Here is a 24,314-nt window from a genome sequence, read left to right on the forward strand (position 1 = left end):
AGGAGAGAAAGGAGCCACAGCAATCTCTGAGCAAACTTTCTGTTGGATTTCAAATGCAGATCATAGGGGTTGCTAACTGTCCAAACTGACCCGTGCAATGCTTGGACTTTATCAAAGTAGGGGTGTAAGGCAAAAATAGGAGAGGTAAGAAGAACGGGGAAGGGGGACTTTGAAGTCATCATCATGGCACCATTCATTTTTCTGAATGTCCACCCTCAATAAAATTTACAACGATTTTAGTTATATTTGTTATACTTGTATTTCCTTATTTTATATTTGTATGTATGTGTATATATGTGTGTATATATATGCATTTACTTAAAATCTTCCTTTTCCTTGGAAATATTTCAAAACTGAAGGAGTTTTAGAGCAGTATAATAGACACAGGAGTCAAGAAGACCTACGTTCAAGCCTGGCCTCTGACAGATGACTTTGTGACCGTCTCATATTTGTATGGAGCGCCATCAGAAAACCTTTGCAGTGATCAAAATCATAGATCTGAATAAAAACTTCTGATTCATTTGACAAGCAAAGTCTAAGCGGTCAAATCTCAATTACCCAAGTGTTTGCTGTTCCACCATTTCTGTCTGATTCTTCAGGACCCCATCTGAATTTTTCTTGACAAAAATATTGGAGTGGTTTGCCATTTCTTTCTCCAGCTCATTTTACAGATGAGGAAATTATATAGCAGCATACGCTACACACACACTCACACACACACACATGTATTTGTATGTATGTATCTATGTGTGTATGTATGCTAGTACAGTGGATAGGGTGCTGTGCCTGGAGTCAGGAAGACCTAAGTTCAAATCTAGCCCCAGATGCTTATCAGCTATGTGATCCTGGGCAAGTCACTTACTTTCTGTTTGCCTCAATTTCATGTTAAATGGGAATAGTAATAGCAGCTACCTCCCAGGGCTGTTATGAGGATCCAATGAGATAACTGTAAAGGACTTGGATCATCAGACATATAGCACTGTGTAAATGTTGGCTATCTATTATTACATTTATTATATATTATTGTAAGAATGTAAGTTTTGAAAGACGGAAAAGTGTCAGACAAAATGCACAATATGAGGTAATGAATGAGAAAGACTGGTGATAGACCCAAAGAGGCAGTCAGGTGGGAGGATTGTATGGCAGGAGAGCATTGGGGAACTGGGGTAGAGGTGGTAGGTTTGGAAAAACCATTTCCCTTTCACCTCAGTGCAGCACAGTCTGAACAGTTCTTTCGAAACTTGTTATATTTATTAAATACTTAGAAGCTTTACTATTTCAGGTTAGTTTTCTTCAAAGCATTGCCCTATATCTTGTTTTTTTTAGTCCTTTCCCTTGAAGTTGCTACAATCTGAGCTGTCATTTGTTTCCCTGTCGTCTTTTATATATATAGTGGTGAACACAAGATAGGATGCAAATGAAAGTGTGAGTTGGAACATAAACTGCATGAAGCAATGACTGGGGGAGTGTGGGCATAGGTCAGGGACCAGGGATCCTGGTGCACTCTTATCTCCCCACCACAGCTGGTGCCCTTTCTGCTTCTGGGATCACAGGTGTCCTTCACTATTAGAATTGAGATTTTTAAAAATAATTCTGTCCCTTTTCTGTATCGCATTTTAGATTGTTTTGTCTCTCTCTAATAAAGGCAACAACTTTGAACTTATGATAACAACAGTCTTTTAAATGACTAATAATATAAATGTATTTGTTCTCCAGGTGAAAAGTACCTTGTCTCAGAGAGCAGCTGTTTGGGGACTCAGCTCTGAAAGAATAAGAGAATAGGGGATATGATCTTTTCAGCAACTGATAAAAATGTAATTAGAGGAAAGCATCGTTTCTTAAGTCAAAACTTGTCTGATCACAGAACAATAAGCAAAAGTGATATAAGGCTGAACCTGATCTTAGTGCCTGCAGTAGGAAGATTTATTTCATGGAATAAATGATAATTTCCCACCAGGACTCATTATCAGGAAGGCAGTGTGGCACAACGGAAAGAACAGTAGATGTGAATATCCTAAATCAGCTCTCTTTCCAAGGCAACCTTAGGTAATCAATCAACAAGCATATATTTCAAATACCTATTATATACCAGGGATACAAATACAAGTGACTTGACCTCTCAGGGCCCCAGTTTCATTATGTACAAAATGAAGGGGTTGTATTAAATGACCTCTAGGATTCCTTCCAATTCTAAATGTACCATCCTCTAATATGGAATCTGCTTTCTCTATCCAGGTGCCCCACTGTTACACAGCACAGTCAAGAGCTCTCTGAGGCTTGTTACTGTCAATCAATTCCTCAATCAATTAACAAGTATTTATTTAGCACCTATGATGTGCTAAGCGCTGGAAATAGAAGTACAAATAATGAAATAATACCTACTTCCCATAATTGTTGTTGTTCAGTTATTTGTCAGTCATGTCCAATTCTTCAAGACCCAATCTGGGATTTTCTTGGCCAAGATACTAGGGTGGTTTGCCATCTCCTTCTCATGCCAGCTCATTTTAAAGATGAGGAAACTGGGGCAAACAGGGTTAAATGGCTTGCCCAGGGTTGCCCAGGCAGTCAAGTATCTGAGACCAGATTTGAATTAAGAAGAGGAGTCTTCCTGACTCCAATCCCAGGGCTCTATCCTCTGCACCAACTAGCTTAAACACACACGCGCGCGCACACACACACACACACACACACACACACACACACACACACACTATTATGTATACAGTATATTCTAATGGGAGAAGCAAGTACATATAAAATATCTATAGCAAGTTTCTCAACCCTAAACTTCTTCTTTCTGTAGTTCACACTGTCATGGCTAGATTTCCCTGGTCTCTCTAGGTGGCAATTACTGTTAAATCTGACACCAATCTGAGCTAACAAAAAAGAGCTAACAGAGAACAGCACCTTTCCCATTCACCCTCCTCTCTCTGCACACATGGCTACCACTCTGGTTCAGGTCCTTATTCATGCTTGCTGGACTATTATAATAGTCCTCCTCACTGGATTCATTGACTCCAATCTTTGCCATGTTTGACCCATCTTCCACAGTTACCAAATGGATATTTTTTATACATTTAATGATACCATTCTCCAACTCAAGAAGCTTAGATGGCTCCTGAATGCCTCTAGGATCATCTAGTGCAAATAATCAACTGATACCCCCTCCTTTTAATTTGTGAGAACTTGGGCTACCTCTGGTAAACCATATGTAGATTTCAGTGATAACATCCGGGTAATGGTAATGTAATGGGAAAATCTTTCCCATTCATTAATAGGCCCAGGTGACCTGCTTAGATCTAATGGAAGCCTAAGTCATGTGGTGGGAGGAGCTTGCTGAACAGGTGGAACAGGAAGGGTGGAGTGGAGCTGGGAGGAAGTGGCTCACTTTAGTCAGGGCTGGGAAGGACACAGGTAGGCAGGCAGGCAGGCACAACTTAGGCTCCTGAGTGTTTGTTCGTGGGAAGGTTCCAGCAAGGAGGCAGGGAGACTTGGGAATGACTTTGCCTCCTGTAATGATAGTCTATTTATTTCTTGGTCGCTATGATGGGTTGTGCTTTCTGGTTCTGGGATTTGGCTCTCTGGTGTCTTCTTCTGCCTTCTGTATGGAGAGCCTGTTATACTTTGCAACTGAGAACTACACTGGCATATTCAGTCACCACCAGTGCTGTGAATATTGCCTTGGCGATACAATCCCCTGCTTTGGGGTGATGCATAATTCCTTGGTTCCTGCAACAGCTGAAGGGGCGAAGGAAACTGGTCACTGAGCCAGGAAGAGCTACCTACCCAGCAAATTTGAAAGAAGAGACAGTTTCCACTCTTGAATTTTTTTTCTTTTTCTCTCTGGAACATGTGAGATGGAATTGTCTCTCAGGGACCTCTCATGAAAGGGATAAAAGCCTTTCAATGAGAGTGATCGTGTCTTTTCCCACATGGCTAAAGGAATCCATGTTGTCTAGGCAAGCCTAAGCCTGGGTATTGGGCCCCTGGCTGCTTTTTCTACTCTTTCTTTCTCTGGTCAGAAATTCTGAGATGAATGCTTCCAACTGGGAAATGACCTTGTGAGTTTGAGAGGTCCCTAGGTAGGGTGCTGGCTGTTCTGTGGAAGGCGCTCCCTGAAGCTCCTACAATGCTTGGAAAAGATGAGTGCTGACAGGAAAGCCTATGTCCTTCTTTGGTTTGTTCATATATGTGACATGGACTTTGAGGAGGCTGTTCAGACTGTGCTGCACTGAGGTGAAAGTAAAACGCCTATTGAGCACTAAATGTTCTATGTTTTATGTCTCAGCATGCTAGTAAACATGTAACGTATGACAATCTGTAACAGGAATTGTAGGTTATTGTGTTCTGTTTATATCTTTATCAATATATACTTTAAAATCTTTTGGTTTTAGTATTTCTTTTGTGAAGGAAATGAATAGCTGTCCTATAATCAACGTTGTACACTGAGCACCTTTCTTCTCCCTTTTGGGGAGTCCTTAGACTTGACCCATATCTAAGATGTAAGTGATTTTCCCTCCAGCTGCAGGATGGAGAAATAAAAAGTTAGAGAATGAGAGAACCTGACTCCTCTCATTAGAGACCAGGTTCCTCTAGGCCTAAAGTCAAGTTCCACATGTGGGTCTCTAGAGCTGGGGTCCCTTACTGAGAGAGGAGTATCCAAACCCCTCTAGTCCAGGTAAAGCAGTTTCCAAACCTTTAAGTGCTATATAAATACTAGCTATTGTTAAAACCCCATGCCAAGACCACCTCTGTCTTTTTACTATTAGGAGATACCTTGTTTTCCAAAGCTAAAGCCAAGGAAGCAAGTTGTACTTTGAGCTTGGCATAACAATTCTTTACGCTCACCCTTTGGATGAACTCTGCCACAGCAGAATCCCAGAATTGTTTCTGCACCAGCCCCCAGCGGTCCCTGAGATCAGACAAACACTGGCAGGAACATCATGTTTCTGTCACCTATTAAACTTCTTACAGTTGTTGTCGTTACCCATCTTTGTCAGGGCTACTGCGCACTTCGGAGCCACTGCTATGCATATCAAGGTTTGGCCTTACCAAATAAACTGGGTCTCCTCCTAGAGAAGTCCCAGTAGGGTAGGTATGTTTACAGTTTTCCTCCTCCAATGGAATGAAGAAAGCCTTTGGCTTAAGACCATGATTGGCTCTTCATTTTTATTTTATTCCTTAGAGTTAAGTGATAAGCTGTGATAAGTAGTTGTGATAAGCTGTGTGAGCTCTTTGGTCCCTTGTTTTCAGAGTGGACACGGTCATTACTGTTATAAATCCAGACTCTCCTGTTTGGTCCTTGAACCTCTATCCAATCTGGCTCTAATCTCTCTTTCTACCTTATTATTCCCCCTCACATACTCTGTGTACCCAACTGGCCTCTTGCTGTGTAGTTTTCCACCTCCAATTTCTGCATAGGCTCTCCCGGATTCCTGGAAGACTTTTTCTCCTCACCTCTGGTGATTCCCCTACAACATTCAGCTCAGAAGCCTATTCCTAAAAGAGGTCTTTGCTGGTTCTTCCAGTTGTTAGTTCTCTAGCCTCTCCCCAAAAAACAAAAACTAGGGGAAAAAAGTTGTTTTTTTTCTATAAACTTTATAGTTACTTATCTGTGTACACATTGTCAGCCACCAGTAGAATGTAAGCTTGATTCTAGTAACTGATAGTGTTTTTTTGTCTTTATACTCCAGGTGACATTACACTTCTAGGAGGCAGCTAGATAGTGCAGTGGTTGGAATGCAGGGCCTGGAGTCAGGATAGACGAGTTCAAATCCAGTCTCAGATACTTAATAGCTGTGTTAGCATCTTGTTTGCCTCAGTTTCCTCAACTATAAAATGGGGATAAGTCTCACCTGCCTCTTCGTTGTGAGGCTCATACAAGATATTTGTAAAGTGCTCTGCACAGTGCCTGGTATGAAGAGGGTGCTAAATAAATGCTAATTTCCTTCCTTCCTATTTTTCTTACAGAGTAAGACCTTGACACACTTTATAGTATCTGAATCCTCACAACAATCCCATGGAGTGTAACATATATACTGCCACCATTTTGCAGGTGAGGAAACTGAAGGCCCAGAGATATGAGTAATTTGCCTCAGGTCACAGTTAATATAAAGGCAGGATTTCAGCTCAGCTCTTTCTGGCTCCAAGACAAGTGTTCCTTTATCTACTGCATGCTGTTGCCCTCCAAGACCAGGACAAAGGTCTCCTCAAATGAGGTTAATCAACAGATAAGGGCCTACTAGGTACCTCAGGAGCTGGGGACATAACAATAAAAACAAACCTATCCAAGTTCTCAAGAAAATCAAATTGGTTCATAGATTCAGGGCTGAAAGGGTCCTCAGAGGCCAACTAGTCCAATCTTTTCATTTTACAGATGAAAAAAATGGGATCCTGTTAAGGATAAATGATTTGCCCAAGATCACACAGGCAGTGTCAAAGGTAGGGTTATTTCTTTGTTTATTCATTTATTTATTTATAACATTCATTTTCTTACATTTTGAGTTACAAATTTTCTCTCTCCAGCCTTTCTCTACCCCTTATTTCCATGTTAGCCATGTTGCAAAAAACGCAAACCCCATAGAAAACAAAGAAAATGAAAAAAAAGTATAGGCACACAGGTTTGGTTAGAACACCACAGTAAAGTGAGCTGCACAAATTTTTTGGTTTTCCAATACATACAAAAGTTTTATTTACACAACTGTAATCTATTAAAATGAGCAATAGCTTTATGTCTAAACAAACGTACATACATACTTTAATTTAAAATATTTTATTGCTAAAAATGTTAACCATCTCTAATCCTTCAGTGAGTCACAATTTTTTTCCTGGTTGGGGGGGAGGGGGGTCTTGCCTTGATGCTAATGGCTGTTGATGAGTAGGGTAGTGGGTGCAGAAGGTTGTGTTGGCTTTGGCAATTTCTTAAAATAAGACAACAATGAAGTTTGCTGCATTGATTGACTCTTCCTTTCACTTGAATGTTTAGAGGCAATTGTAGGGTATTAATTGGTCTAATTTCAATATTGTTGCATCACAGAGAAGACAGAGGAGAGGGAGAGAGATGAGGAACAGCAGGTTCCCATTCCCCCTACAGTGGAGCAGTTATAACACCATCTTATATGAGCACAGCTTGTGATATCCTACAGCAATTACAATAAGTTAACAGCAAAGATCAGTAATCCCAGGTCACCTTAACAAATATAATAATGATGAAAGAGTTTGAAATGTTGCAAGAATTACCAGAAACGCAAAGTGAGCACATGCTGTTGGAAAAATGATGCCAATAGACTTGCTTGATACAGGATTGCCATAAACCTTCAATTTGTAAAAAAAATCCACAGTATCTATAACGTGTTGTGCAATAAAATGAAGTATGCCCCTATGTTTTAAATTTCACTCAGAGTTCATCAGTTCTCCCTCTGGAGGTAGGTAAGTATTTTTTCATCATGGATGCTTTAGAATTGTCTTATATCATTTATTGATTAGACTAGCTAAATCTTGCACAGTTGATCATCATTACATTATTGTAGTTATTGTGCACAACGTTTTTTTTCATTCTGTTTATTTTACTTTTTATCAGTTCAAATAAATCTTCCCAGGTTTTCCTGAAACCATCCCCCTCACTTCTTAGAGCACAGTAGTATTACATCACAATCATATACCACATCTTGTTCAGCCATCCCTCAATTAATGGGCATCCTTTCCAATTCTTTGCAAAGATAGGATTACATTTGACTACCTGTATCACTCATTTCTGGATTTAACATCTACCCACAGCTGACATTTTAACCATTTCATGTAAGTATCTTACAACCACACTGTAAATTTCTTTGGTGAAGGGCAATATCTTTGTGTTAAACCCCCGCATCCCAGAGCATATCTAGCACAGTGTTAGTACAATGTTAGTTGCTGAGTACTGGTTGAGTTGAACTGATACAAGATGCATTATGGTCTAACAGAAAGAGAAGTAGATTAGGAGTCTGAGGCCCCTGGTTCATATCCCACCTTTGTTACTATCTGCATGACTTTGAGCAAATCACTCCAACTTTTCAGGCATCTGTTCCCACTTTCATAAAATGAGGGAGCTGGGCTAACTGGCCTTTGAGGTGCCTTCTAATCTTATGAATTCTATCAATTGCAAGTGTTCCCACTCTGCCAATAACCAGCTGTGTGACTTTGGACAAATCACTTAGCCTCAATAAGCCTCAATAACTTCATTAAGATGAAAGTGTTGATTAGATGATCCCTAGGGTGCCTAAGATGAACTAAGTCCTCTCTACTGTGGTTTAGTGGAAAGAGTTCTGGATCTGGAGTCATAGGACCTGAGCTCAAATCTCTCCTCTGATAATACCTGAGTGACCTTTAACAAGGTACTTAATATCCCTGGGTCTCAGTTTCCTTAAATGTGAAATGGGGGATGGCAGACTCCCAGATCCTTTCCAGGTCTATATATATAATAGTTCTACTTCTTAACCTTTCCTACACCCTTCCTTGTAGGACAAGATAGTACTTGATTTAAAATTTTACATAATCTAATCCTTGCTCTTATGTCATATAATTCCATGATATATAACTTTGGTGGCAAAAATATAGGAATATCTCTGTATAATCTTGGATGTGGTTCTGTTTACATAATTCTGAGAATAAAGCTTAGTCGGGGGGGGGGGGGGGGGGGGAGGGACCATTTTGCTGGCAGTTAAGAAAGGAAAAAAAAAGTTGTGAAACCTGAACCTTTGGCTTCCAAATGAAATCCATGACAACAGTTAGTAACGGGGCTGTGTACTTTGGGAGGAGATGCTCATGCTTATGAGACTCAAAACCAACTGAGTTTCAGCATAAATTTTGGATCATTATTGCTCTGAGGACTATCATCTCCTCTTGGAAGAAAAAGATCTCTTTGATCTTACATCTGCTGAAGAATATTTGAAAGTAATCCCAAGTCACAAAAACTTGGGAAGTGACAACGTAATGCTGATTGGGCACCAGGTCATACTTGACGTCACACAAACCCTATTTAGGGGGTGGAGAGATTCCGACCAACTAACTTTAGACTTTGGATCTTACATATCCTATTAGACTTCTATGTAAGGAAATAACTCGAGAGAGAAGCTTTTCCAAAATCAAGACCGTAAGTAATCTACATGATACACAGGAATGTACTCCTTAGCCCTTCGCACAGGCAGGAGGATATGGGTGTGGAACGCTGCACACATTGCCACAGACCATGGATATTTTGGTTTCACATGAAATGCTTTTATTCTCTTCAAATTTTGTTACAAGGGAGGACTCTGGATAGAAGGGAGAGGTATATATTCAGAAATTAGTGTTGCAATGACAAAGATATAAAGTGACTTTTTTTCAAAAGGAATGCATTGCTCAGTATGATTCGTGGGATAAAAGAAAAAGCAGAGTTCTAGTTGTTTAATAATCCTCTTGACCACTTCTGATTAAGCAAAGTTTTAAGGAAGAATATGAAAAACCTAGGTATTTGTACCTATAGTTAAACAGCTACTACTTTGGTGAACTCTCATTTACTTGCATAATTTCTTCCCAATATATATGGTATGGATGAAGTAATACAATCTGTAGTTTGCATGCACGGGTGGGGGAAAAATCCACATCAATGATCAGAGAATCATAGGAACACAGACTTAGAATGGCAGGGGACTCCAGATGACATCTGATCCAACCCCCCTCACTTTACACATAAAGGACCTGAGGCCCAGGAAATGAGGAGAGTCAAAGCAGACTTTCTGCAGGACAGAAGGAAATTCATCAGAAGAGAAAGCTTTTGTTCAATAGTGGGGTGAAGGTAGGGGAACAGAGGGGGCGTGGTCAAAACTAGAGACTGAAAAATCTGACAAGGTCAGGGAGATGGTGTGTGTTTATGGTCTCAGGAGCTGTAAATATGGGGTCATGATATGGATGATCTAGAAAAGGAGACAGGAGAGAGAGGCAGACAGACAGACACAGAGAATTTATTAAACATATACTATGTACCAGGTGCTATACTAAGCACTGAAGATACCAAAAGAAGAATACAATTCTCAGGAGAATACAATCCTATTCTCCAAGAATTTACATTATGGCGACAACACATAAAGGGAAGCTGGAAAGGGTGGGGGGAAAGAGGAGGATAATTGTTGTGAAGGTAGACCAGAACAGAGAGAGAATAGGAAGTAAAATAAACAGGGCCCAAGAAGCTTCTCAAGATATGGCACACTCAGACCAGGATACTAATCAGTGAGTAGGCCTCAGGGCTGAGTTGTTCCATTTAGTAAACATTTAAAAAAATAAACAGTGCTTCCTCCAAGGAGCTTCCTTACTACCTAAAGGAAACCACAAGTGTGACCACAGGTTTTTACCAGTTCAGGCAAAGAATATGCTTGTAATCTCTTGAGTATGGATATGTATGGATATGAGTATGATATATATGGATAACGAGTCAGTAAAAGTTGGGGGGAGCAGGGTAGACGAGGGAGGGAGAGGAGGAATAAGAGGTAAAAGAAGAGAGGGAGGGAAGGAGGGGGGAAAGGACATAGACAGACAGATAGACACAGAAACCAAGAGTTTCCTTAACTGTGTTTGGACTAGAAAGAGTCTGTCTTTTTCTTCCTGATCAAATATTTAACACCTCTGTACCTGTGCCCTGATATATGAGAGCTGGGTTATTATACTGTCCTTTGGGAAAGCCAATGGTTCTTCATACGGGAAGAGGGTTGGCTCTTGAGTCAGGGCAGCTGGGTCCACATCCCTGCTCTTAGTAGAAGCAACGTTTAAGGTGTGACCTTAAGTAAATAATTTAATCCCTCTAAGCCTTAGTTCCCACCATATGAAATGATCTCTATATGAAATGCATATAACATATAAAAACATAAAACAACTTATAAAAACATCTAGCTTGGACTAGATGACCCGTACGGTCCTTTCCACCTAGTAACACGCTGAAAAATGTTTAACAACTAAGTTTCTGGAAAAAATTGATATATAACTATGACATACTTTTAAGTATAATGTGCATTATTAATATTTTCTCCATGATGTCCCTAAATCTAGACAATCAACAAAACAATAAATCAATCTGTAGTCCATATTTGTAGCATTTGCTGAATTCTGAAGTGCGAATGCTTATAATGAAAAGTTAACAAAAAGGAAGGTATGAGCTAGCTCCAGTACATACATGCTTCCAACCTTCCACCATAAGTCTTCTGCCTTCATTCACAAAGAACAATTATGACTGTTAGAGTGATATGGGGTTTCATCTCTACCCTGGGAAAACATGAGATTTGGGGAATATATCTGAGCGGAATGGATCACAGAGTAGATCTTTCGAAATTTTCTTCAATTTCCCTAAATTCTGTCTTGTGCCAACTACCAAATAATTTGGTATTTGCTGCAGTATGCTTGGCAATTACACATCCAGCTTATTTATTTATCTATGGCAACAGAAGAAGACATAGCATAGTACAAGAAAACTTGCACTAAGAAGTCAAAAAACCCTGGGTCCAACTTTCCTCTGATGCTTTCCTACCTTTGTAACCTCAAGCAAGTCACACAAGCTCCCTTATCCCTGCAATGAGATACATGGCCTCTGAGGACCCTTCTAGCTGTAGACCTCTAAGAGGTGCTTACCAGTCCATTCCTACTCACACACTTCACAGAGTGATGTAGGTGCCCAACTCTGATTTATCATGCCAATCTGATGTGCGCTCCAGAGGCTTTGGACGCAGTTGTGATAAGGGTAACGAGACTAAGGACTTTTAACTTTTTGGCACTGATGTCTGGAACTCAGTGTGACTCACAAACTCGTGTTGAGCTTTTGTGACTGGGTTGTAACTGTATGGGTGGCCCAAGAACAAACGTGGATAAAATCACTGGTCTTCTGAAGCAGAGGCAACACAGCAGAGGTGGCAGAGCGCAAGGCTTGTCCCCAGGCTTGGCATCAGAAGACTTGAGTTGGAATCCTGCTTCGGCCCCGTGTGACCTGGAGCCATTCACTCCATCTCTCTCAGCCTCCTTTCCTCATCTGTACAATGAGAACAGTAACAGCCCTTCCCTCACAGGGCTGGACGAGAGGTTTGCACACACAAAGACCTTCGCAAACCTGAAGGGGACGTAGAAATGCACAGGACGTGCCATTTCATGGGGATCCAGGGCAGCGAGAGAAGAATTTCCTCTAGCGTTGCAGGTGGGCAGCTCCGCAGCAACCTTTAGTTTAGGGAGGCGTCTAGAACACGTGGAAGGGGAGGGGAAGAGGGCGGGGGGAGGAGGAAGGCGGGCAGGGGGAGGGGTTAGGCAGTACTTATACTCAGTCCATTCCTCGTGGTACCTCGCTAGTCCCGAGTAAGGGCGCTGGGCTTCACTTTCGTCACTGCGCAGGAGCAACCTCACTCCGCGCAGGCGTACTAAGAAGGCAGTTTTGGCACCACGTCGAGAGGCCCTCGGGTCATTTAGCCGCTGTCCTTCCCGGCAGGAGACGCTGTCGGTCCTCGGGAGGTCATCGATGGCTCTCCAAGGGATCCGGGTGCTGGAGTTGGCCGGCCTGGCCCCAGGCCCCCACTGCGGCATGATGCTGGCCGATTTCGGGGCCCAGGTGATACGAGTGGACCGGCTGGGCAGCCAGGGCCCTACCTGGATGACCCGAGGGAAGCGATCCTTGGCCTTGGACTTGACGCGGCATCCGGGGGTGGTCGTGATGCGCAGGCTCTGCAAGCAGATGGACGTGCTGGTGGAGCCCTTCCGGCCAGGTGCGAGCGAGAACCGCGCCCCGCTGCCCCTTCAGCCCCCCCAGCCCCGCCCCCTCCCTCTCACACCCTAGCCCCGCCCCCCTCCCTCACACACACCCCCAGTCCCCTCTCATACACGCACACACATACACACAGCCCCGCCCCCTCCCTCTCACACCCTAGCCCCGCCCCCCTCCCTCACACACACACACACACACACACACACACACACACACACACACACAGAGCCCCGCCCCCTCCCTCTCACACACACCCCAGCCCCGCCCCCTCCCTCTCACACCCCAGCCCCGCCCCCTCCCTCTCACACCCTAGCCCCGCCCCCCTCCCTCACACACACCCCCAGCCCCCTCTCATACACACACACACACACACACACACACACACACACACACACGCACACACACGCTCACCCCCCCCCCCCCCAGCCCCACCCCCTCCCTGGCCGCCTCGGGCCCCTCCTCCCTCCCTCAGTGCCCTCCTTCCCCGCCCCCACCCCAGCGCCCCTGCTATTCAAAAACTGCCTTTGGAAAGCTCCAAGTAAGTGTGACTCCGCAGGGCAGAGCCCAGCCTGAGTAAGCACGAAGAACGGGAGCTTCATAGATTGTTAAAGCGGCTAAGCAAAAACTGCCTTTAAAAACGTTCACATTGTATTTAGGTGTCATGGAGAGATTTGGACTTGGCCCAGACATTCTGCAAAGGGACAACCCAAGGCTCATCTATGCCCGATTGACCGGATTTGGTCAGTCAGGAAAGTTTTCTAAGGTCGCGGGTCACGATATCAATTTTCTGGCCTTGTCAGGTATGTTGGGGAATCTTCAGTCTGTTTTTTCACTTTTATTGACGCCATTCGTGGTTTGTGGTTTAGTTCATTTCAACAAGAAATTAACAATATGATTGAGTATCAAGTCTTCTACAGCCTTAATGAGACAAATGCTTGCTCCGCAAGCGCGGTTGATGTCACCTGCGTCATGACCAGCTCCAGACTTCCCCATGGGCGCCTAGAGCCCTTCAAGGATGACGGGTTTTTGTCCGCAGCATCACCCTATTGGTCAGCACTGTAGGGCGTGAAGTAGACACGGGAGGATTTCGTAATTGCAGCGTCTTGGTGGTTTCTGCCCTCAGATAAGAGTGAGTGCTGACCCAAGGACCTCTTGTGTTCCCTAGGGTATCATACCGACATGTTCTGCAGTTTGACAGCCTGCGTGGTGTGATGTCATGGAAGGCATCCTCCTGGACCTGGAGTCAGGAGAGTGGAGTTTAGATTCACGCTGCAGCACCGCTGGCAAGTCATTTAACCTGTTTGAACTTGCTCAGCTTTCCCATTTAAAATGAGGATGATGATGTTTATGTTACTTGTCTTTTTGTAAAAAATAGTGTAAAAACATACTCGTCTTAATGTAAGAAAAGTGCTCTACGAATCACAAGATACTGTTAATGTGAACTATTATCACTCAGAAAAAACATTAATATCCTTCCTCCACATGCAGTTTTCACATTTACTTTTGCATTTGATCATTTTAATGTTTTCTGGTATTCATGTTTTGAGTCTCTTTTGTAAGAAGAAAGTGATTATCCTTCCACAGAAATCTGGCGTCCTTTCCTTACTGAGGCATGAAGTCATGGGTTCTCAAAGGCTTAGACAAATGGAACACAGACTCCTGCAGGTTCTTCAAACTAAGAAACTTTAATAATAATGACGATAGCATCTGTGTGGTACATTAAGGGTTGCTGATAGCTTTACATATATTAATTTGTTTTGCTTCCGTAACAACCCTGTGAGGTAGGTAATATTATTATCCCTGTTTTGTAGATGAGAAAACTAAGGCAAACAGAGGTTAATGTATACGTCCCCATTATGCAGCTAATGTTTAATGCCATAGTTTAATTCAGATTCCAGATCTAATGCTCTATCCAGCGTGCCACCTACCTGCCTCAGTAGTACAGGCTTAATAGCAAACAGTGTGTCTACCCTTCAAGGACTACTCTAACAAAATACAGAAAAGGAGGCGGAGGATACTAAGAATTATATAATTCTTAAGATCTCTGTGTCTCATAAAGTACAGTTTTTGTGTACAAGTAGACATGTTTCTGGATGCATTACACTGTATCCATTTTGACATTCTTAGTACAAGTGAAATGAGAAAACATGAAGAATTTATAGCCAAATGGAAAGTCAACTCATATAGAACCTCCATGGAAAAGCAAATAAAGTTCGCTTAGTTGATTTTATTTTATGGCCGGAAGCAATAAAATAACATAATTTCATTGGACGTTGGTCTTCTCATCTCATTTTGCATTTATTACTGATCAGAAGCATATGGATTATCTTGAAAATGACTATAGCTTATATGCCATTATAGCAGAGGATGAAATCAAGAATTTCTCTGAAAAACTTATGAACTTCTCAAGACTAAGAAGCAATTACTTTTTTGGTCCTCTGCTCTCAATGTGAAAATGAGTAGAAAGACAGCAAAAGACTTTAGAAAATATGGTTCACTGTCAAGAAATAACTTTGAATTTCTGTAGTGCTTTCAGATTATTCTCCTAACAGTGATCCTATGAGATTGACTGTATAGGTATTTTATCTGCATTTTACAGAGCAAAAGGGACTTCCTTGTGTGATCCTGGCAAGTCCCAACCACTCAGTGACCCAAAGAACTCTTAAGATTGTAAATTGTAGAATATTTGAAGGTCTGCATTGGTAGAAGGAATTTCCCCACCCAGAGTACCCTATGCCAGTGAAATAGGTCCAGGCCTTATTTCCTATCCTTATATATTCTTGAAGAAATACTTTATTTTACTTTCTGTTATAAGTAGTAGGAGATTATCCTTTTGCAAAAATCCTCTCCCAAAGCCTTATTATGGCATAGAGATGATCTGAGGTGTTTTTGTTGGCTGTACCTTGGAATACAAGTTGTGCCTGGAATGTTCTACCAAGCCATAAAGGTTTCACGTGTAGACTTAACTCAGACTAGTGTCTGATGTTCAAAAACCAGTCCACAGAGTCCGAGAAAGTATTAGCCAACACCCAAACTCTTTGTTGAGTGAAAAGAAATGGCCACCCATGGAAGCATGAGTTTTAGAGCATAATGTTACTTTAAAAAATAACATTTTATTTTTTCTCCTCAGTTACATGTAAAAGCAATTTTAATATTTTTTTTTAAGCTTTGAGTTCCTAATTCTATCCTTCCCATTCTCCCCTTCTCCCTCCCTAAGACAGTAAGCAATTTGATATAGGTTATATATGGGCAATCATGTAAAACATTTCCATAGTCATCGTTTTGTGCAAGAAGACTTAAACAACAACAAATAAAAGAAAGTGAAAAGTAATAATGCTTCAGTCCATATTCAGGTAACAGTTCTTTCTCTGGAGGCAAATATCATTTTTCATCATGAGCCCTTTGGGATTGTCTTGGATCAACTTTTCTTTGTACAATATTACTGTTTCTGTGTGCAATGTTCTCCTGGTTCTGCCCACTTCACTTTGTATCAGTTCATGAAAGTCTTTCCAGATTTTTTTTTAAATCATCCTGCTTTGTTATTTATTGTAGCACAATAGTGTTCCATTTCAATCATATACCACAACTTATTCAGCCATTCCCCAGTTGATGGGCAATCCCCTCAATTTCCTAGTCTTAGTCACCACAAAAAGAGCTGCTGTAAATATTTTCGTATAGTCTCTCTCTCTCTCTCTCTGTGTCTCTTTGAGTCTCTCTCTGTCTGTCTCTCTGTCTCTCTGACTCTCTCTCTCTGTCTCTGTCTCTGTCTCTCTCTCTGTCTCTTTAAAATCTCTTTGGGATACAGACCTAGCAGTGGCATTGCTGGATCAAAGGGTATGCACTGCTTTTTAGCCCTTTGGGCACAGTTCCAAATTGAGCTCCAGAATGGTTGGGTCAACTTCTCCAACAGTGTCCCAGTTTTCCCAGATCCTCTCCAATATTTATCGTTTCCTTTTTTATCATACATAATGTCACTTTTGAAAGATTCTGGAGGAAGATATTGGAAGGCTTCAAGCAATATTGATTGTTTCATAAGCAGAGAAAGTTGTCAGAGAGAAAATAAATCCACTGAGAATTCAATATAGGATTCAGCTAAATCAATCTTTCAATATTCCAATGATCCATAATTTCATTGGTGTAGTGTCTACTGATGGATACTGAATTTTTTTCACACAACCCCTCTGTGACTTTGAGAGTTGCAGTTGCTTAAAAATCTCACTTTTTTTTTTTTTTTTTTTTTTGCCATGTGTCACAGGTAGCTAAGGTAGTTCTCAGAAAACAGGCATAGTCTGGTATTAGGCCTCTTTACTCAAAGCATTTCCAATTTGTGATTCTGGCACTTGCCAGAATTTGTATTATGCTGGCATAATTCTTGAGGACCAAGTGTATCTCTGCACTGTGATGAGTCACTGGAGTAGAACTTTTAATGAAGGAAACTAATCTTGGAGAATCACAACCACAACTATATTTAAAGCCAATGGGAAGATATGTTTTAGGGTATAGTATATTGCCAATGATGAGAAGTAGAATAAAAAACATTATTGAAGTTATGAATGATTAAAAAGGGAAGTGGGCCCATCATATAAGAGTGAAGGATCACAGTGGGACACTATGAGTGCTACCTGAGTGTTCATGAAGTATTAAATGAATAAGAAGATGTCTGATTGTGCTTTGCTCAGTACTCTGGAGAGGGAAAGGGAAGGGAGCAAACATTTACTCTGGGCCAAGTGCTTAATATCTCACTTGATCCTTACAATAACCCTGTGAGGTAGGTGCTGTTTTCATACTCCATGTTACAGTTGAGGAAACTGAGGCATATGCAGGTTACATGACCAAAAACTACTACACAGGAGGAAAAGTAGGGTTGTGAGTTACACCAGGAGAAAGAGTCCCTAAATCTATAAAATCATGGATTTGTCAAGATTACTACATTTAATTTTAGTCCAGATGGGCCAGAAAGTGAGGCTTTATCAAAGAAATGGAGATTTTTTCATACTGTCCTTTGGAATCTCTGAGATTGTAATATTCATGAATGTCCTGAACTCTGTGAGTAACACAAGCAACTAGATGAGGATTTGAGAAACGTGGGTTGATTTATAAGAAATGTCTTTATAAATGTAGGAAAGAAAGAAAAGTTTTCCTCTGAATTAAAAAAAACTCATTTTGTTTTTTAAAGGCTAAAATACTTTGGATTTTAAAGAGCTCAAGTTTTGATTAAAAACAGGTTTTAAATTCATAGGATAATTTATCTCACTTTCTTATTTTCTTTTTAAATGTATAGGTGTGCTGTCGAAATTAGGCAGGAGCAGTGAGAATCCTTATGCACCACTAAATCTTCTGGCTGACTTTGGTGGTGGTGGTTTGACGTGTGCGTTGGGCATTGTGCTGGCTCTTTATGAACGTACACAGTCCGGCAAAGGTCAGGTCATTGATGCAAATATGGTAAGTTTCCATCACTGAAAATAAAATAACTGCTAATTGTTTCCAAATGCATTTTTTGATGTTTGAAGCAATGTTCAAATTTCTAAGGAAATTATTTTCTCAAGATGGTCTCATATAATTTGATATACATTCTAAATTTATCCTGGTTAACATTTTAACCATTTGACTCCCCTCATTTATACATAGCACTCCAGCACTTTCCCCCCTCCTTATCTTTCCAAATTATACTATCAGGTTTCCAACTTCTAAATTAAGTTTTAATCATACCTGCCCTCAGAAATATGCTTCTTAGCAAATTAGGGGAAAAGAGGGTGTTTATTTAACCAAATCGTAACAGATTCAAGTTCTCCCACTATCCCATTGGAAACATGAATTTTTGTCTAATATATCTCTAGTCTAAATAACTGTTTTACACTATTTTAATGTACTATTTGTATAGAAATCTCTATCTCTTATTTTAAACTCCTGCTATTTTCTGCTTAAAAGTGTTTTAAAAAGTCATTGTGAGAAAAGGTGTAGTTTCTTTTAAAAGTGGTTGACTAAACTATAAAATGATGTAGGGGAAGTACAAATATTAATAAAGTTTAAGTATCTGATACAAATTAGGTATCAAATTAGCATCAAATAGAAAACAATAATGATTAAGAAAACTTGTTTTCCTCATTGGAGGAAAAAGTCAATCTGGTTACTTTATTGGTGTGTTAGGATTCTGAGGCCATCTGGTCCAGCCCTCTCAGCAGTTGCTTGCTCTCATTCTACCGTTTCTTTTTGCTTTGCCATAAGATGATTGGGATGCAAAGAGTAAAGAGTACAGAGAGATCATCATGGAAGCTTCCCAGTGGATAAGATATGTTGGCAGAGCTGAGTAAGGCCATTCTGCTTGTCAGCTAACAGTCAGTGAAAGGTCTCTTCAGCTGCAGAGAGCCCAGTCCTGAGGGAAGCTTTTTTTATTAAATTGAAAGTTGTCTTGAAACTCTAAAGCTTGTCCAAACCATGGATAAAACCCTGGAACCCTTCTTCAAATTGTATCACAGATGTTTCCTTGTACATGACTCCTTTCCTGCAACAAAGAAAAAAATATTAAAAATCGCCTGAGCAACATTGTCCATCAGTACGTGCACCATTGTGCACACCCTGAGCGCCGCTTCTCCACAGAACGGGATGTGCTCTTTGTCATTCTCTATGACAAAGACTCATCATTACCATTACTTAGTTCCTTTCCTTGTACTGTTCTGATCATTTCTTTTACTGTAATCCTGTTTCATGGGGACAACCCATGAAACAAAGAAAAATACAAAATGGGACTTGATTCCCTTTCTTCTTCTACAAGTGACAAAGTACTAAGAATCCCAGTGTTTTTTAGGCTTTCTAGAAATATTCATCTAACTGTTGGTATTCATGGCACAATAGAAAAGTGCTGAATTTGACGTCAAAAGAACTTTGAATCCCAGCTCTACCCTCTGCTATGTATGTGATGTCTGGCCTTCACTTCACTTTTCTGGCCTGTGTCTTTCTCATCTATCCAGTGAGGGAGTTGACCCTGATCTCTGAGGTTCTTTTCAACTCTAAGTCTATCTTTCTAGGAGGTCATTACATGAATCCTTTGGAGGGAATGAAACAACCAAAGGAGAAAATACTGAGAAAAGAACCTTGGAGAATGCCTGTGTTCATGTCAAGGAGGAGGTTAAAAAACCAGTGAAGGAGACAAAGAAGGAAGGTTAAAAACAAGCCGGAGAAAGATGATAATATGTCATAGAATCCAAAGAAGTAGATATTACCAACAATAACAAATGATATTCATCTAACACTTTAAGGACAACAAAGCATTTGTTAATTACGTCGTCTCATTTGATTCTCACTACTCTACGAAGTGAGCACTAGGAATAATTCTCCTCCTTTTATACATCAGTTATTTGCTTAAGGTCACAAAGCAAATGAATGTCTGAAACTGGATTTGAATGTTCCTAACTCCATTGTGCCACAGATGAAGTAGGGAGACAGAGAAGGGTGAGGACTTGGAAAAGACCATTTCATTTGGCAGTTAGAAGGTCATTGGTGATTTTTGAGAGAGAAAGCTCAGTAGGTCAGGGACTGAAACCACATGGCATGGAGTGAAAGGGTGATGAGGTAGTGGAGGCAATAAGTATATATTTCTTTGTCAAGAAATTTGGCTTGCAGCAAAAGTGAGGGGAAAAGCGAAATTGTAGTTGGACAATATAGAAGGATTTAGAAGATTTTTGTTTGTTTTTTAAGCTAAAAGCAGGCAAAGGAGAAATGGAAGATGACAGAGAGAGGATGATCTGTAGAGCAAGGCCCCATAAGAGGTGGGATGAAATGTATCAGAGATGTTAACCTTTGCAAGGAAAAACACTTCCTCTGAGAGTGGATAAGTGAAGATGTGGAGAAGTGGAAGAAGGATATTGAAAGAATGCATTTGGATGGTCTTGAATAAGGAGGCAAATTATCTGCTGAGAATATGGAGATCAGAAGTGTGTTTGGGGACTGGTTTACTCCAATTGATTATCCATTGTTGGTATGAAGCTTCCCATTGTGGCTGTATTGTAGAAACACCAAGAACTTTACTATAAGATTTCTGGAAAATTCAGGGACTGAAGTCATAACAACTAAAAACATAAAGAGATGTTTAGGTTGCCTGTAGACAACTTTTGGGGGTTTGGGACCAGGAGATATTCCTCTCCAGTGAAATAATTCCCTGGTGGACTAACACAGCTTCATGATTTAGTAAGGAGGTAATAATGCATGAAAGATAGCGTGGTGAAGTGAATAGGCACTTTGCTTTGGAATCAAGACCAAAGTTTGAATTATGCCTCCAACATGTACTAGCTGTAAGACTTTGGGCAAGTCACTTAATATTTCTCAGCCTTGGTTTCTTCATCTGTAAAGTAAGAGGTTAGACTTGACCACCAAGCTCCTTTCTAGCTTGCAATTTATTTAAGTTCTCTTAAAAAAGGAGTCCTGTTTTTCTAATGTGGAAATTGTTTCTATACCATCTCATAGGAACTGCAGCCTATAGCAACAAAAGCCTATGGAAGTTAATTGTGTTCTTTATAATGTGAACAATCTGTATCAACTATTTCATTTGTAAACCAAATGACACTTATTTTACTTCTTTCCAGGTGGAAGGAACAGCATATCTAAGTTCTTTTTTGTGGCATTCACAAAATGCAGGAATCTGGAGCCAGCCTCGAGGAAAGAATTTATTAGATAGTGGAGCACCTTTCTATGAAACTTACAGGACTTCAGATGGGAAATTTATGGCTGTTGGTGCCATAGAACCTCAATTCTATGCACTGTTGATTAATGGTAATGAGTTTTTGGAAGCTACTTCTTGTTTGTGTGTTTTCATTAGTGTTTTGACAGTATAGCCGAGAGCTTCTTAGGAGTCTTGATTAGTTGGATGACCTTTTGAAATTTAAAATGTTGGTTTCCTATGAGTTTATATTCTGAGTAACCAATATATATTATAATTTACTTTAAAATTTAATACTCTAGCTTATGTTTTTCCCAATTAAAAAATTCATATTTGGCTCTTGTAATCTTTCTGAATTTTGAAGGTCATGTGGGTTAACACTAAGACCCCTTTAGGTCCTTAAAATATCCTTCATTCAATTCAACATGTTTCTTTTTCATTACTGTGCTGATGGAGCAGGGTAGAAATACAAGCTTATCATGTGACTTCTTATACCCAGTAGATGTCCTTACTCTTGCTTTGTAAGTGACCCACTTCTTCAGATACCTTTAAACAATTCCTCATTTTATTTGAGTACCTTCTTTACCAACACATATCCAAATTGTGTCTAATATATGAGTTATTGTGACCAAGAAGAAAATTATCACCTAGCGAGAAAGCTTTTGATGGTCAACCTATCTGAATTCCGTTGGGCCGCTACTCCAATAATGGGCATGCAGCTTGTCACTTCATACTGGGACTTGCCAGAAATTATTCTCTCCTGGCATTGGAGTAGTACTTTAAAGGATGAAGTCATCTATTCACTTCAATATTTCCTGTTCTTTGATTGACCCCTGGAAGCATTTGTAAGTTTGGTGGTTCATCACTTTATAATCACATATAGAATTCCAGTTACAGGGTTTTAATAGTGGTGCATGTCATTGTAGCCTTCTTGCAATTCTTAACAAGTTGTCCATTTCCTTATATTAGTAATCCTACTCTTTAAAATTTGCTCACTGAATAATTGTGCCAAAGGTTATTTCTATTTCATTCAGATGTATTAGACTCTTTCTAAGTTAAATCTTATTCCAGAGATAGATCAATTAAGATATGTTTAAAAGGACTACACACTAAAGTATAAGATAAGGTCTTTTTAGCATAATATGTTTATCTATTTTAATTATTCCCCTAGCTCTTTCTCAGAGAGCCATCTCTTATAACAAAGATTAGAAAATGAAAGGAAAAGAAGAAAGAAGAAGAAAAAAAAAATCAGGAAAACCAATCGATACATCAAAAAAAATGAAAAAAAAAGAAAAGAAAGTTAAAGATTTGAGTTGTAAAAAAAAATTTTTTTAAAAAATCTGACAGTACATGCAATGTTCCACACCCATGGATACCTCCATTCCTCCCATATATACCCTGCACCTCTCCAAAGAGCAAGATGAGGGTGGGGATATCTCTTCTCTGGGGCAAGCTTTTTCTTTGTAACTTTTTTAGCATTTGTTTTTGATAATTTTGTGGTGGTTCTTTTTATTTATATTATTGTTGTTGGTATATTATTTTCTTGTTTCTTCTTCACTTTCCTTTACTTCATATAATTTTTTTTCTGTTTTTCTATTTTTGTAATAGTCATCATTTCTTATACATTAAATTCTTGGACAACAATTTGTTTAGCCATTCTGCAATCAATAGAAATCTCCTTTGTTTCCATTTCTTTGCTACCACAAGAAGAATGTTGCTAGAAATATTTAATCGTGTAATTTTAATTAAAAAATATCAAATTACAAATACTATAATTTTAGAAAATTTTATATTTAGAGAATTTATAACAAGAATTTATAACTATATTGTCCTATTACAAACAAATTTTCTTTGAAATTAATATCAAGGATAACATTTTACAAAGAGAACACTAAAGCTAGACTAGCTGAACACTATTCTTTTAAACAAGACATAATCATAAAATGTATTGTTGACTCTCTTGTCATATACCATATTCTCCTGACCCACTTGAGATGATATATAGTGAATCTTATTTGAGGTGGGGACGGTCAACTCACAGTCCATTTCCACGAATGGTGTGACTTAAGCACTGCCAGAGCATAGTCACTAAACAAGAATGTCTTATTTTCTCTCGTCAGGACTGGGATTAAATTGTGATGAACTTCCAGATCAGTTGAGTGTTTCTGATTGGGAAGAAATGAAGAAGAAATTTGCAGATATTTTTGCAAAGAAGACACAGGCAGAATGGTGTACGATCTTTGATGGCACAGATGCATGTGTGACTCCTGTTGTGAGTTTGGAGAAAGCTGCCCTTGATGAACATAACCAAGAACGGGGCTCTTTTATCACTGATGAGGATCACAATGTGAGCCCCAGGCCTGCTCCGTTGCTTTCAAGAACACCAGCTATTCCCTCTACCAAAAGAAATCCACTGGAAGGAGAACATACTGAAGAGATACTTCAAGAATTTGGATTTAGCAAGGAAGAAATTCATCAGCTTAATATGGACAAAATTATTGAAACAAGTAAACTCAAAGCTAATCTGTAAACTCATAACTGTAGAGTTTAGGAGGTTTGAAGAATAAACTTATGCGACAGGATGATAATGAATACTTTATACATGGAGATTAGAAATTATGGTATTATTTTTATTGGGATATCCTAATCAGGCAATAACTAGTAACTAAAACATTATTTTGATTGCCCAGGTATGATAGAATTCACTGCAGATTTTCCCATGGAAACTTTTGGCTTAAGAATGTTGTATTTTTAGGATAATGTTCACAATAGATGATTGTGTATAAAAGATGCCTTTTAACTCATCTTTTGAACATATTTGTTAATATTAGAACATGAAAGTACTTTTAATGTTTTCAAATGAATTAAAATAAGTCATTTTGTAAAAATGTAAAAATCTTATTTAATAAAGTTCAG

General features: G+C 39.8%; 1 protein-coding gene across 2 annotated transcripts; it reads left to right on the forward strand.

Annotated features, from left to right (window-relative positions):
• Nucleotides 1-9,111: 9,111 nt before the first annotated feature.
• Nucleotides 9,112-24,286, forward strand: AMACR (alpha-methylacyl-CoA racemase). Of its 2 annotated transcripts, none has more exons than XM_072605884.1 (6): nt 9,112-9,127; nt 12,473-12,746; nt 13,402-13,545; nt 18,027-18,187; nt 21,325-21,511; nt 23,519-24,286. In XM_072605884.1, the coding sequence occupies exons 2-6, from the start codon at nt 12,503-12,505 to the stop codon at nt 23,926-23,928; spliced, it is 1,146 nt and encodes a 381-aa protein (XP_072461985.1). In that variant the 5' UTR covers nt 9,112-9,127; nt 12,473-12,502; the 3' UTR covers nt 23,929-24,286. The 2 variants fall into 2 exon arrangements, with proteins under 2 accessions (XP_072461985.1, XP_072461984.1); XM_072605883.1 differs by lacking the exon at nt 9,112-9,127 and adding an exon at nt 12,170-12,187.
• Nucleotides 24,287-24,314: the final 28 nt, after the last annotated feature.

The sequence above is a fragment of the Notamacropus eugenii genome, chromosome 4 (assembly GCF_028372415.1).
Source record: "Notamacropus eugenii isolate mMacEug1 chromosome 4, mMacEug1.pri_v2, whole genome shotgun sequence".
Classification (NCBI taxonomy): domain Eukaryota; kingdom Metazoa; phylum Chordata; class Mammalia; order Diprotodontia; family Macropodidae; genus Notamacropus; species Notamacropus eugenii.